We start from the raw sequence: 15,849 nt of genomic DNA on the forward strand, positions 1-15,849 counted from the left end.
AAAAAAAAAAAAAAAAGAGTTGTATTTTTTTTTTTTTTTAACCTTTACTTTACTTATTTTTATGTGGTGCCAAGGATTGAACCCAGTGCCTCCCACATACTAGGCAAGTGCTCTACCATTGAGCTACAATTGTGGCCCCTCAGATACATTTTTAAAAAAAATATTTATTTATCAGTTTTCGGTGGACACAACATCTTTTTATTTTATTTTTATGTGGTGCTGAGGATCAAACCCAGCGCCCCCGCGCATGCCAGGCGAGCGCTTTACCGCTTGAGCCACATCCCCAGCTCCCAGATACATTTTTTATTGTTCATTTTAGCATAAAAATATCTCCATGCTAAAGCCAGGCATGGTGGTGAATACCTGATTTATGGTATGTGAATTATACCTTAAAATTACTGGCCCAAAAGAAAAATGAGCAAAAAAACCATGTTGTAGCCAGGCATGATGGAACAAACCTGCAAACCCAGCTACTTGGGAAGGTCAGAAAAGACTGCAAGTTCAAAGCTGGGCTGAGAAATTTAAGGAGACCCCGTCTCAAGACAAAACATTTTTTTTAAAAAAATCTTTTTGTAGTTGTATTTGGACAGATGCCTTTATTTATTTGCATAATGGTGTTAAGGATCAAACCCAGTGCTTTGCATATGCTAGGCAAGCACTCTGCAACTGAGTTTACAGCCCCAGCCCTCAAGATAAAACATTTTTAAAAAGGGCTAGGAATGTAGCTAAAGTGGTGGAACTACTACCTGGCATCAGCCCCTGGGTAATCCCCAGTACCATAAAACACTATGAAACCAACCAATCAAACAAAAACCTCCCAAAACCCATGCTACAGAAAACACTCAGGACAGGACTACGGACCTAGCTTCATGGGAGAGCATTTGCCTAGCATGTCTGAGGCCCCAGGTTAGATCCCCGCTACAACAAAACAAAAACAAAGACAAAAGAAAAAGTAAATTTAAAAAACTGAAATTATAATGCCTTCTTTTGATAACAGAGTCACTAGCTCTTTAACTTCAAAAGGTCCTTTAAAGATCATCTAGCCCAAAGGTGTCCAAATGTGGCCACTCATCAGAATGTCTAGGAAAACTTAATACAACTTCTTTCTGGGCACAGTGACACGTCTGTAATGCTAGCAACTCAGGAGGCTAAGGCAGGAGGAAGGCAAATTTGAGGTCAGCCTCAGCAATTTAGTGAGGTTCTGTCTCAAACTAAAAAATAAAAAAAGGACTGGACTGTAAATATAAAACAGAGGGAAATCAGTGACTTCCATATAACATAAAGCTTATTAGTAATGATGAGAAACCATATCATTACTCTGTGGAAGGAAACCTACATTGCATACTTAAAATTATCATAACTTAAACTATAGTAGCTTTATAAATGGAGTACTTACTGCATGCTACAAAGTATGCAAAAGGTTTTACATGCAACACTTTTAGGTTGTTCCTTAGAGAATACTCTAAGAAATACAACAGAAAGTCTCTTCTTAGAGCAGGAGGAACTGGTCTCAAAGAACTTTGATAACTGTCCAAGGTCATTTGTCCAATATGTGATGGCGCCATAATTCAAACCCAGGTTAGCCTCATTTGTCCAAAGGTCATGCTGGTCACTAATTAATTAGTATTAACAATTGTTAACTTGTTACACTACCTTCTGATTTCTGATGGGTCTCTAATATGGGTCTATAAACTATGGCCATGAGTTGGTTGGCTGTTTTGGGAACTAAAATTTTATTGAAATAGCCATGATCACTGGCTTATACATTATCTCTGGCTACCTTTATGCTATAAAAGCATAACTGAGTACCTGTGACAGGGACTATATGGCCCATAAAACCTATAATATTTACTCTCTGACCCTTTACAGATGGTTTCCTGACTCTTGATGTAGCAGATGAAGAGATATATGAAGAGGAAGGACACAAAATTATTTCCCTTAATGTTCTTTCTGAATAATTTAACTATGAAAGAGTTAAGATGCCTCAAAGGAGTGGTCTCTAGATTGCTGGATCTAATTCTTCCTTCCTCATTTGTAGATATCAGTTAAGTAAAATGTATATTAAAATGATAGCAATAGGGGGCTGGGGTTGTAGCTCAGTGATAGAGTGCTTGCCTAGCATGTGTGAGGCACTGGGTTTGATTCTCAGCACCATATATAAGTAAATTAATAAATAAAATAAAGGTCCATTGGCAATTTAAAAAATGTTTTTTAAAAATGATAGCAAAAGGACCTTAAAAATTACTTTTTCCAAGAGAAAAGTTTCAGTTTTGAAAATAGTAAGAATGTCAAAAGGCAAAAAGGCAGCTTGTAACACACACACAAAACCAATGTTATAAATAAAAATATCTGCATGTGAAGTACACATATTATTGGTAAATGGATATATACTAACAAACAGAATGTATTGCAAATATACTAAATTATCTAATTTTAATGTAGAATTGCAAGAAAAATCTGAAGAAAGACTTTGGAAATCATTTGAAACTAATACGTCTCTATAGCCCTACTTAAGAGTAAGGTCAAGTCCAATTTCTAGACAAGTTTCCCCAACAACAGTCTGTATTGAAGCATTTTCTTTTCATAGTTTTATGAAATTTTTGTTTAAATCAGGACTCAGCCAACCTTTTCTGTAAAGGACCAGATGGTAAATATTTTCAGTTTTGTAAACCATGTGGTCTCTATGATAACTACTAAAATCTGTCAATGTAAAGCAAAAACAGATATAGACAACATGAAAACAAATGGTTATGGTTGTTTTCCAATAAAACTTTTTTTATGAAGTAAGCAATGAGTTGCATTGACCCATAAGCCATAGTTCACTGACACCTGCTTTAAACTATACAGGAGTATTATCATACACTTAGCTCTTAAATTAATATATTGAACATTTATTGCCTGAATATATCTAAATGTCTGTATCATACAATTTTCCCCCTATATTGTTTTATAGACCAAAAGCAAACTGAATCAAGAAATGTGATTCTTTTTTTCAATGCAGACCCTAAAATGGTGTGGTGGAATAGAGAACAAAATTTTGGAGTTAAGCCTTCATATTTCTCCCTTTTATGGATGATGGAATAAACATACATAAAAATTCCAACACAGTATCTAGAACATAGCTAGCAGTAAATACACGAAACCCTTCAACTTCATCTATAGCAAACGAGTGAAATTTAATACCTGGATACTAACAAATACCTTGTTCTGCCTCTAGATGAGACCTTGATATCTTTTTGGGAGGATTCATCATCTGATTTCATGTCATCTGATGAAGGAGGTTCATGAAGGTTTTCATCCTTTTCTTTGTTTTCAGTCTTGATTTCTGTTGGAACAACAGTTCCAGACTGACTTTGCAACCCACCTAACAAAGAGATGAAGGAAACAGAAAATAAAAGATGAGACTCACTTTCATATACTATTTAACAAGTTAAGGTATGAGAAACTAGAAATTAACTTCTTTCTTTTCTTTCTTTTTTTTTTAGTACTTAGGATTGAATCTAGTGGCATTCTACCACTAAGCTATATCCCTGCCCTATTTATCTATGTATCTATATATCTATTTATATATAGACAGGGCCTCAAAGTTCCCTACTCTCGCCTTGAACTTGAAATTCTCTTGTCTCAGCCTCCCCATTCACTAGGATTAGGCATATGCACCACTATGTTCAACCTGAGACTTTTAAGATGCTGCCAAGGTAAATAAAATAAGCTTAACATTTTCCCACATAAACACAATAAAATAGGCATCATGGCTAAATATAACTGGGAGAAATTGGTGGCTTTTAATGTTACCAATATATTTGTACTTGTTTATGGATTCTACTATAACATTGAGAATAGCTTCCCTTTTATCAAAATTATGTCTCTTCAATGAAATTTAAAAAACCATAAACAACAGCTACCATTATTCATGATTCTCAATATACTCAGAAATATCTTTCTTACTGCCTCTAGGTACCACACAAGCTCACTCATGAGAGGCAATAATTAAGGAAGGGACATGACTGAAGTAGGAGCAAGTTAAAAACAAACAAAAAACCCAATAAATACTAAATGATGGTGTGCATATGGCTCTGTCCATTAATATATATCTTTTAGGAATCCTAAATATATAAATACCATCTATATTCATGTAGCAATATTACTCTCTGAAATTCTACCACCTGGGATGATTTTTGATTCAAAGATGTTAGATACACAGTGAGAAAGTGACAGTATTCCAGATGATATCTGTTTCTATTACTGCTGAAAACGGATTATAGTTACCTCTATAATTTTCTTGTGTTTTATGGTTCAAGTCTGTGCTTGAAGCAGCAACGGTACTAGACAGGACTGAATGATTGCCATTGAGACTGACAGAATCTTCCCGGTGAGTTCCAACCTAAAGTAACAACAAAACAAAAACAAAAACAAAAAAGAGGTCAAGAACTATCCATATTCTTTGTTGTTGGTATTGAGACAGGGTCTTCCTCTGTTGCCCCAGCTGGCTCTGAACTCCTAGGCTCAAGTGATTCTCCTGCCTCAGCCACCATGGTAGCTGGAACGAAAGGTGTGTGCTACCATAACCCACTCTGTCCAAATTCTTTTACAGGTTTAATAGAGAAAACAGTATCATTCATCTGAATTTAGCAACTTTTTTTGGATGACTTTTCTGGGTTTTGATGAAAATTTTAAAATATAGTACTGCTTTTAAACCAAATCAAAATGTTACTCTAAAAAAACAATTGTTAACTTTCAAATTTTTAAATTCCACAGTATTGTTGTTAGAAGCCAAAAGAACTTTTAGAGAAAAAAACATTCTATAAACCATAAAGCACTAAAAGTCTATTATTGATTCTACATAAATCTGAAAATCTACTTCATACGCTACCTAAATATTTAAAAAATGTGTGACCTTGTAGTTAACAAAATACAGCTACATTCCAACTACTAATTGTATTTAACATTGGTGTGCCTCCCCCATATACAGTTATCTTATTTTTTTCTTTCTCTAACTACCTACCCTCAAATTTTTTTAAGAGTGGCAAAAGCAGTATGAAACTAAAGAAATTTAAGGTTAACAAACTTCTGCCTTGCCAGGCAACAAAAATGGCAATATATGTTTACATTAAACTTTAATCAAAAACCTGAAAGGTAAAGCATTAAAATAGCTCAAGCATTTAGCTACTGCAATATTTTTAGAAAAACTTGTTATAGATGAAGCTTTTTATTAGAGCAGTAGCAGACGTGTCAACTAGAAGATTAAGCCTTTAATTAAATAGGTTTATTGCTTGGAGTTATACACGAGAACCACTGTTTTTCAATAAATCCTTCAATCCTAGTAAATTGTTAGGCTTTGAATCCCTCTTGAATAATTAATAAAGCTTTTATCTTTTATGACTTTGTATGGATTTTACCCTAAGAAGTATAAATATCCCTACACAAGTTTATCCTTTGGTTTCCTGTGAGCTAAACAAAAGGAACCAAAGCAGTTTTAGGCAATACAGGCCATTTGGCAGTGGACCTGATTACAATATATCAGTTCTTCCACAATACTTTTAAGGAAATATCTATCTTTAACCCCTCTTCATATCTTTAATGCATTCTTTAAAACTCCATTTAGTGTATTCCATAGTACATTTAAAATTATTTGAGGATTTGCTAAGAATAATTTTTGTCACTGCTCTCTTGGATATTCAAGAATTGATTTTAACTTTTTTTCTGAATCACATAAATTTCATCTGCATTAAAATAATAAAATCTTAGAACTAGAAGAGACCAAAAAAAAAAAAAAAAAAGATGATAGTCCTCAAACCTCATTCCCATCCTTAAAAGTTTTGAAAAGTCTAAGGTTTCCCCTATAACCCCCAAAAGCTTGAGAAAAATCTAAAGAACTTAGCCTAATAGCCAGTGAAGAAGAAATTTATTCTCAAAATGTTTCATGAAACTCTTTCTCAAAGGTATCCTAACTTTACATAAGGGTGCTTTCTTGTAACTATGGACTACTGAGTGATATAAGAGGTAGGTAAGTTCAAAATTCCATTTTATGAAAATAGATATGGGATAAACAAAACATATAGCTATAAATTCTTTGGACTCTTAGAAGCCTAGGCCTATGCCTAAGATAAAATATCAGAACATTTTTGATCAGCTCAGGAAATCTTTGCAGGACAAAGCAAAAGCTGTGTTTGTTTATGATGGGTTTAAAACTTCCCATGATCTTTGGTAATACGTGCTAATTCTGTTCTTATCTAGGATTTTGAGCGGTCACAGGTAATTTAGAAGAAGATAATCTCTTAAAATATAAACTTTATCCTAAATAGAATAAGCTATACTTTATATGTATATCCTGCCAAAATACATACATTCTACTGTCATGTATAATATATATATATACACAAACGAATCTAATAGCTCTGTAAGACAATACCATTGAACAGTAATACTTGTGAATTTTCACTCTCTTAAGGTAAAACGTATCTGCTGAATTTTAACCTTTTAGTTCGTTAGGATAAATATTTTTTTTATTTTTGGGAACTAAAATAATAATAAAAAAATTCTATCACCTTCTTGATGAAGTGTTTGGCAGACATAGGATCATTATCTAAACAACAAATTTTAAGGATTCTACCTTTCTCTTTAAGGAATGTCAGATTGATCAATTTGTTTTAGAATATAAATGCCAGAAAATATTTTTGCCTCCATGGCCATGCCAATCTACATTACCAACTTCCAAAAGAGCAAATTTAATTGGTATACACAGTAAAAATATAAGCCTTTAAAAAATGGTCCAGGACTAGCAGAAAGCTTGATGTCTGGAGTTTTTCATGTTAATGAAGTTAGCAGGAACTTTTTCTTTGTAACTTGACTCCTTTTGCAAATGGCCCTCATATATTTTCTGGAGAATTTGACTTTCACAATTTTTATAGTTCCTTTTAACCCTTGCTCACCCTGCTCCCACATTCTCCCTTTACTCTGCTGTTCCACATTCAAATGGCCATCTACACGCACAACAGGTGTATAAACAGTTCTTTGTCTGAGCCTAGAGCCTGTGGGGCCAGCCAGATAGAACCCTGTTTAATTGTTCACCTCGTTAGCATACAGCTGACAGGCTGCCATGACTGGGGGTGTAGCAGTGAAGGCAAACCCCTGGGCCTGCTATGTGCTAAATTTCAATTATTATGAAGAGCCCTGTTTCAGAATAAAAGGCCTGTCCCATTAAATGACATCATCCTGCATACAGATTCTTCATAATCTGTGTATGGCCTGACTTTTGTGGGAGCACCCAACAAGGGGCTTGTTTTCATCTAATCCGGCCAATGGCTTTAGCACTCAGAATGGAAAAATGTTAAGTCTAATTAATCAAAGAATAAGAGGTCTTGTGAATTAAGGGACAGACTGAAAATATGGAGTATAAATTCCTCTCTGATTTTGGATTCTAGTCTAATAATTTGTACTACTTGATGAATATAAATGATTTAAATTAGTATTAGGCTACAGACCGATTAAAGGATCTTTATACTCTATTTACCCCAATGTATTTTATTTTATTTGAAGAGTTTTACACTAGAAACTTGGCAATATTCCATTTGTTTTATTAAAAAAATATTTCCATAAATGTATAACTTGCATGGATTTCAAATTTTAAGAACATTTTGAACGATTTAAAAAAGTTACCAAACCCCTTAAAAAAGCACTAAAATGTGAGCTGATGAAACCCATGGTATTAAAAGTAACTATTGCCCTGATGGAAGGTTAAGAAGATTTCAAATTTATTTTGAAGAGTGACCAAAATGCTGAGATAATTTTGAATAAAATATTACCTTATTTGCCTGACAACAAAAACTTAGTAACTCTCTCACACACACACACACACATACACACACACAGACCGATAGGCGAGTGTGGATTAAATTTCCCTAGGAATTTTAACATTGAAACTAAAAGACTCCATGGATGAAATTTTATACTGTGTCTTCAGTAAGGAACATTTCAGATCTGTATCAAGTATACAGGATTTTAAGCTTAATCTGGTCTGAAGCTGAAATCACTGAGGAAAAACTAAGTACCTTTTGTTAAAGATGTGCTATGATGGAGCTATTTTGTTGGGCCTAGTTATCTAAATATTACAGCTATGAGCAAATAAATGTTGATGTACAACTTCATGCTTCTGAGACCTCTGTGTAATAATGCTCAAATGAAATCAATGATTCTATTAATTTTCAGTTTTTCATTTAACAATGTTTCCTCCTATCAGCAATTTATTCCAAGTTTATTCTTACACTAAATACATGGGGGGCTGGGATGTGGCTCAAGTGGTAGTGTGCTCGCCCGGCATGCATGTGGCCCAGGTTCGATACTCAGCACCACATACAAATGAAGATGTTGTGTCCACAGAAAAACTAAAAAATAAATATTAAAAAATTAAAAAAAAAATAAAAAAAAAATAAATGGGAGCAAAACTAAAGCCAAATGCTGACATTTCAATAGTCCTAAAAACTCTGATAATGTGTTTTAAAATTAAAATGATACATCAGTATCACATACTAATGAGAGTATTTGACAGAAAGTTGTAAGTTTTATATTTGCTTCAGGCAAATATGGAGAAATATATAAAAAATGGAAAGGAAACAGGAAATTAAGTAAATGAAAACATTTACTTCATTCAAAAATAAAAGCAAATATTCAAAAAATGCCAGGCTGTTTACTCTAATTTTATAAAAAGGAATAGAAATTACCCATTTCCTAGTTTCTTTTTCTGATATAATTATCTTCCAGGAAATGTAATTTTTTTTTGTAATGAAAACATGTTAAAAGCCTTCTGTGATTAAAACCTCATTTAATTTTAAACTCTGAAGCTACTCAAATATATCCAGTTAAAAGAAACAATAGCCAACATTAAGTCTTTTGATATTGATTCCTATTACCATATATTTTTAGCAAGTGAAAAGTCTTTACAACCTTGATGTGAAATATTACTTTTTTTGGGGGGGGGAAAAACCCTAAACAATTATTTCACATATTAACAATAAGATGGATCATCTATGAATCAACACTAATGATAACCTAAGGGCATAATTCTGTTATAACTAAAAGCAAGAGGATGGAGATGTTGCTAGGTGGCAAAGCACTTGCCTAGCATGCATGAAACCTGGGTTCATCCCCATAGAGAAGGGGTTCTCACAAACCTATTTCCTTGACCAAGGATACTGTTTTGAACACACGGACTTTACACTGCAAGTAAACTTGATTACTGATTTGTTCACATTGCAGGAGGGGAACCAAGCTGTTGGTACCAATTTTTTTCCCCCCTTTTTTGGGACAGGTCTTGCTATCTTCCCAGACTACCCTTGAACTCCTGGGCTCTAGCAGTCCTACAGTCTCAGCTTCTAGCTGGGACTACAGGTCTATGCCCCTTATGCTGGGATACAGAAGGACCACTTTTATTCTGCCATTAATTCCTTTCTTTCCATTCGTAGTACATCTCGGTCACCTTAAGTATTTCAACAAAACTCCCAAACTACCCATTAAAACAAAACAAGCAAAAAGTCATGGGCTCCAAGAAAAAGAAAAAGAAAAAGAAAAAAACAACAACACAATGAAACATGCTATTTGTACTAGTAAGTCAATTACTAGTCAATTTATTTCTAAGTCAGGAATTGGCAAAGTATGGTCTGAGGTTAAGCCTTGTCCTGTTTGTATTTTTTATATATATATATAAATAAAGTTATGTTGGAATATAGCTGCACCCACCCATTTTTTTTCATATTGTCTATGGCTGGTTTCATGTTACAACGTCAGAATTAAACTGAAAATATTTACTATCTGGCTTTTTACAGAAAAAAAATGTGTTGACCCTTTTCTAAATATCAAGAAAGAAACCAGCATCATATTTAAACTTTACAATTAGGATGCGGGTCTACAATGTCCATTACAACAAAATTCCATTATAACAAAAACATCTGAATGTTCTATGGAGCTTCTGCAAATATTTATCAGAATATTCTACTCTCTTGAGAGAAATAAATGGAATGATGAAAAAAACAAAATGTTTTTGAAAAGAAGTTGATCTCACAAATTCTACATGGTGACACAGAATTATTGATAAACTGATATTCTTTAGTTACTCTGTAACTGTATCTCCATTTTTAGGAGCCTAAAACAAACATTAACTTATGATAATGCAGGAAAAAAGTATGTAAGTTTCTAAACAAGATTAAAAAAACGGTAATTTTATAATGTGAAATTATGTAATTTCTGATATGACCATTCAGGAAAATAATGGAGGTGATAAAGGGACAATAAAAGGAGGTGGTTAACCTTTGGAAATGGATGGAATAGTTACAAAAATGTGCCCCATGCCCAAATTACACACCTTGTAAGAATACAAGGGTTGATTTCCATGTAAGTAGGTGTTCAGTGTGTAAGCAACGGGCTTTTGGCAGTACTGATGGAAGCCCTCAGACAGGGGAGAGAGCCACCAGGATAAAACAGTCTCCCTTGGGCTGGGCAGGTAGCTCAGTGGTAGAGTACTTAGAGTACTTGCTTACCATGAGCACTGCCAAAAAAACAAAAAACAAAAACAAAAAAACCCTCATTTAGAAGGATGGGAGATAAATACTGACTCACCTGACAGTGTCAGATTTTGTTAGCTAGTCACTTTTTTTATTTTGAGTGTAAACTTGGCAGAAATATATGATCTCCACTGCTGGGAAGTACTAGTGATTGTGTCTGGATAGGATGGAGACAGAAGATAATGTTTTGGCAAATTTTTAATAGGCCTGTGCTCTCTAAGAAGGATAGCAGCACTGAAGAGATCTTGATATACACTATGAGCAGTAGCATGGATTTAGTTACTCTGGTCTTGCTGTTGCTGCTTCCATTAAGTCAGACTTATCCTATAATTCAGAAAACTCTTCTTTCTAGAATACTTGGAGATTCTTCCTTTTTAGGAATATTCTGGTCACTCCTTTGGTTGCTGTTCTAAGTTAGGGAACAGGTAGCAGGCAGGCACATTCTTATTTATTTATTTATTGGTACTGGTTATTGATCTCAGGGGCACTTAACCATCAAGCTACATCCCTACCCCTTTTTATGTTGAGACAGGGTCTTGCTAACTTACCTAGAACAGGTAGGCACATTCTTATAGGATAAAGTGGGAGTTACTGTCTTAGTTAAAAGCTTCAGGGCAATATCTAATGACATTATTCCCTTCATCAGTCCTTTTACAACGTATTATATATTTACATAGCTTTGGAGGTCTAGATTAAAAATATCTCTTTTCCTCTTAAGGTATATCCAAAGTTGGTAAAACAATCTCCTCAAGACAGAAGTTCCATTTCATATATATTCTGTACTTAGTTGGGAAGAAATACATCAAATATTGGGGCAGAAAAGTTACTAATAACAGTAAAGAATTAAATATGATTAAGAAGTAAGTAATAATACATGCTGGGCATGGTGGTGAATACCTACAATCCCAGTGACAAGGAAGGATTCCTTTCAAGGCCAGCGTTGGCAACTTAGCAAAGCCCTAAGCAACTTAGTAAGACCATGTCACAAAACAAAAAAATTAAAAGGATGGGGATTTGGCTCAGTGGTAAAGTGCCCCTGAGTTAAATCCCTAGGACACCCACACAAAAAGAGGTAAGAAATTAAGAACTGTAAATGCTAAGACCAATTTGGACTTCAAGTATGCTAATTTCCAGTAACTCTACTAAATAAGATTAAATAGCATCTCAGCAAATTGCTAATAATTAATTTGATGTTCTACATTCATATTTGCAAAACACTCTCCTGTTAGTCTTACTGCACCATTTAAGTTATTTTACTACTACTACTACTAACATTACCCTCTCATAAGTTTAATTATTCATAAATGCTTTCACATTTATTAGCTTATCAGTAAAAACTAATTTAAAAGGAGCTTAAATTTTAAGATTTCCTAATATTAAAAAACAAAAAACAAAAACCTAGTTGCTAAGATATGCAAGCATCCAATGTCACCCACATTGTGGAAAACACTGTCCTCAGATACCAGGCAGCCTTGTTTGATGTTTACTTCGGAGGCTCCGAAATTAATATAAATGGCTTGTCTGACACGTGAATGTGGAAATCTGGAAGCAATCCCGTTTTATAGAACACAAGCCTTTAGCATTTAGGGCACCTAATTATTCTGATGATAGGTGCATTTTAGCCTTGATCACATGGCTTACAGCTAAAAATCTGTTTCATAGGAGACTTTTTCACAGCATGCAGTGAACCTTAAAACCCATGCTATAAACATCCAAACACGTGGTATCAGTTAAATATCAGGTTCAAAAAGAACTTCATTCCTTTAAAAGACAATCTGGATAGAAAATAATGTAATAGAGTTTTTGATGTGTATGGCTGCAGAGGTTTATTCCCTGCCCCCCAAAGAATTGCCATGTTTTTTCAAAGATGGATTGAGCTAGTTTATTCTCTTTGGGGATTAATCTAAAACTATTTCCTTTCTTTGTTACTTAAATAACAGCTGTTCCCTGTCTCATTTTTTTCTTCATCTGGGAGTAAAGTTTAAATTCAAACCTATATAAATTGGAATTTCATATGTTTTTGGCCATTGAAGGCAGGTTCCAAATTATAATAGTAACAATTTTTCTAGATGAAAATCCTTGAATCCAGTCTTGCTTCACTGTTTTGATATTCAGACTTCCTACTCACTATTTCAACATACAATGGCCCAAATTATTACACGTCTGGAAAAAAGTCCAGATTTAAGCTAAAATGATCTCTAGGAAAAAGGTTTTTTTTGTATGTGATCATAGCAGGATTACTCAGCCAATGACCCTGCCCAAAACAGTAAGGAAATTTCTTAAGAGCCTCTCTTTATCTTCAATCCTCTTCCTCAAAGATATTGTTAAAAACATTTAGGATAATAAGCTTCAGGGATAATTACAAATAAGGCAAGTACTGTTTTACCATTGAAGTGGATCGATTGTTGGTAACAAGGCTTGATCCTCCATAGTTTGAATTGAGGCTTCCAATTGGTGCATTATGGGATGGTCCCAATAAACTGTGTATATCACTGTGACCAGCAGGCAAACTGGTGGAAGGTCCCACAGCATGGTTCCGCAGCACATGAATAGCATCATCCAGTCTGTCTAAACGATCCTCCATTCGAGACTGCTATAAGAATTAAAAAAAAAAAAAAAAAAAAAAAAAAAAAAAAAAAACCAACAATATGGAGCTTACTGCTGGTATCTGTTAAATTTATTAAACTGCTGTATTTCCTACTTTGGGATATATGAAAGACAGCAAGTGAAATGCACTATCAAGTAGTTTCAAAACCAACTACCTGCACTATAAACAACAAAAGAAAGGCTGACTGCAGGCTATGCTAAATTTTTGAAGCTTCAGAAATAATCACTGTTTTATAGGATCAATTTACCAATCTATTACAAGGTGTACTTCTTTTAGCTTCTACAAAAGGGTATTACATCAATATATAATTTTAGTTGATAAAAAAGGATAAACTGCACCTTAATAATGATCTTTGAAAGATGTCAACTGGGAAAATCCATCAAATTTAGGCTATCATTTTGTTTTAGATGAATAAAGCATACCTATCTTAAATGGTGAACAGATCTAAGATATGCTCTTAACAAAACTGAAGAAATGACATTGTCTGTGGATACACACGTGTCCCATACACAAACATATTAGAATTTTAAAAATCAAAAGCACATGCCAGTAGAGCTTTTTTTAGAAGAATAACTCAACAATATAAGACAAAATCTATTTGTATATACTACTACAAAAGCTGAAATGGTCAATTGTTTGATTTTAAAAGACTTTGGAGTCTGTACAGCTTGATGATTTTAAATGAATAATGGGAAGTATAAGTAATTGAAACACAAAAAAAAGGCACCATCCAAAAGAAATAGTACCTCACAGACATCCTTTAAGAAGGACATTGCATCTTGCAAATGTTCGTGAAGTTGCTGCTCAACTCGATTTTTCTGGCAAAGTCAAGACAGAACAGGAGGCAAAGCACAGGTTAAGATTAACTCCAAAAGAGATGAGGAAATAGCTGATGTGCATGTTGGCATAACATGTTAGTAAAGTTAATACGGAGCCTGAGAGATCTACTTGTATTAAAGTATGAGAAGGCTGGAATTTAACAGGGAAGTTACAAGGTTAGCATCTAAACAGCACATGTTGCTTCTATTTGCTTGCAAAATATGTGAGAAGAAAACTTTCCCTCAATTTAAACTGTTCTGGTTAGTCACAGAAAAAGAACACTTCTATTTGCAAGCTGAAATTATTGAATGATAGCATGATTTAGCATTGATCAGATCATCCTTCTTTTGTTTTTATTATACTTTGTAATTCTGGGTTATAAACGTAAGCATACAAAAGCAACAGCGGTTAACATTCTACCACAAATTCTTCACCCTTAGTTAATTAGAAGGTTCCTATTTTTGTTTTTTTTTTGATGAGTAAACAGTGTTTTGCTTGTATGATTTGCACAATACAATCTTTGTTACAATATGAGAAATAATATTTCATGACAAAAATAATTGACGTTCACTTAAAAAAACTAACATAAACATAATGTATACACAGCATTACACGATTTTGCATTGCTGGATTTCATTTTCTTACTTTTACTTCTCTTTTTTCAAAGTTTCCTCTGATGTGGAAACATAAAAGCATAGAAAAATGAAGCCCTAGATTTGTCAAAGAAATAAAAATTTTACAATACTATCTTAACACCAGCTGTCCTGACACCAGAAGCCTGATGTCCCAAAGAACAGATGGTAAAGGCACACCCAATGTGTCATATTGTTCAACTAAATCAGGCCATTTGTTAGCAAAGAATTCGTGTGTAATGCTATCCTACTGTTTCTTCATTGTTACACAAGATTTATTAAAACAAACAAAACCAAAAACCCTTCCAAACTATAGCTAAAATCCTGTAAGACCTGTAATGACTTGTAAGAGGCTCTTACCAGGGAGTGGAGTGAGTTTTCGTAGCTTGGGGATGAAGGAGCTTGCCCTCCAGGTCTGGGCCACTGACTGGTACCTGTTAAAATCCAAAAGCACCCAAAAGTGTGGGTTCACTCAGCTATCTCGATAATGTTTTAAAGGATAGAGTAAGGACACTCCATAAATGTAAGTAAATTCACATGAATTTTTTTTTTCAACTTTCAGTACAGTATTGGCTACTCATATGCCCCAATTAAAAAAAAAAAAATCTTTCATTATAATTACAACAATGTAAGGAGCTAGAAAAAATTATACTTTATATATTACTGTTTTTATTCCTAGTTCAGGATAGGGAAGAGAGATGTTTTCAAGATAAGTAGCATTTCCGAATTAAAGGGTATGCACATATTTATGATCTTTAATTAAAAAGGTCAAATTTGCTTTACAAAGTGAAATATTAACTGATAGTGCCTTTAGCAATGCATGGATGAACAAATTTCAAATAACTGCAACTGCATTTGGGATTATCTGTTTAAAAATTTCCCAACATAGTCTACACCAAAATACATTATTTAATTTGGAAAATACCATTATATAAAAACTTTAAAAAATATTGCTAATTCTTCAATGTTAGGAAAGTAAAAATACAATAAAAAACAATATAGAAAAAGAAAGGGTTTAAGTTCATAAAAAAATGAAACACTTTGCCTCACATGCACAAGGCCCTGGGTTTGATCCCTAGCATCAAAAATAAAAGGAAAATGCCATAAGAAAAATAAAATAAAAAATTCATCCATATACTGAGCAGAATGCAATATTTTAATAGTCTTGCCAAAATAGCTTTAAGAAGAAAAAAGAAAAAACAATTGATCAAAAGTCTTCACTATTTAATGGTTG

The 15,849-nt window shown here is 33.8% G+C and overlaps 1 protein-coding gene across 15 annotated transcripts in view; it reads right to left on the minus strand.

Annotated features, from left to right (window-relative positions):
• The window catches only part of Tcf12 (transcription factor 12), a 339,696-nt gene that overhangs the window by 13,580 nt on the left and 310,267 nt on the right, over positions 1 to 15,849 (minus strand). For 4 of the 15 annotated variants that reach the window (XM_048793159.1, XM_015480617.2, XM_048793163.1 and 1 more), the window contains 4 exons: positions 14,976 to 15,049; positions 12,943 to 13,149; positions 4,270 to 4,384; positions 3,202 to 3,364 (listed from right to left, as the gene is read on the minus strand). In XM_048793159.1, coding sequence (XP_048649116.1) covers positions 3,202 to 3,364; positions 4,270 to 4,384; positions 12,943 to 13,149; positions 14,976 to 15,049 — 559 coding nt within the window. Of the gene's footprint in view, positions 1 to 3,183; positions 3,365 to 4,269; positions 4,385 to 12,942; positions 13,150 to 13,910; positions 13,983 to 14,975; positions 15,050 to 15,849 lie in introns of all 15 variants that reach the window. The other 11 variants (XM_048793153.1, XM_048793152.1, XM_015480616.2 and 8 more) reach the window with 6 other exon arrangements.

This window comes from Marmota marmota, unplaced genomic scaffold (assembly GCF_001458135.2).
Source record: "Marmota marmota marmota unplaced genomic scaffold, marMar, whole genome shotgun sequence".
NCBI classification, from domain to species: domain Eukaryota; kingdom Metazoa; phylum Chordata; class Mammalia; order Rodentia; family Sciuridae; genus Marmota; species Marmota marmota.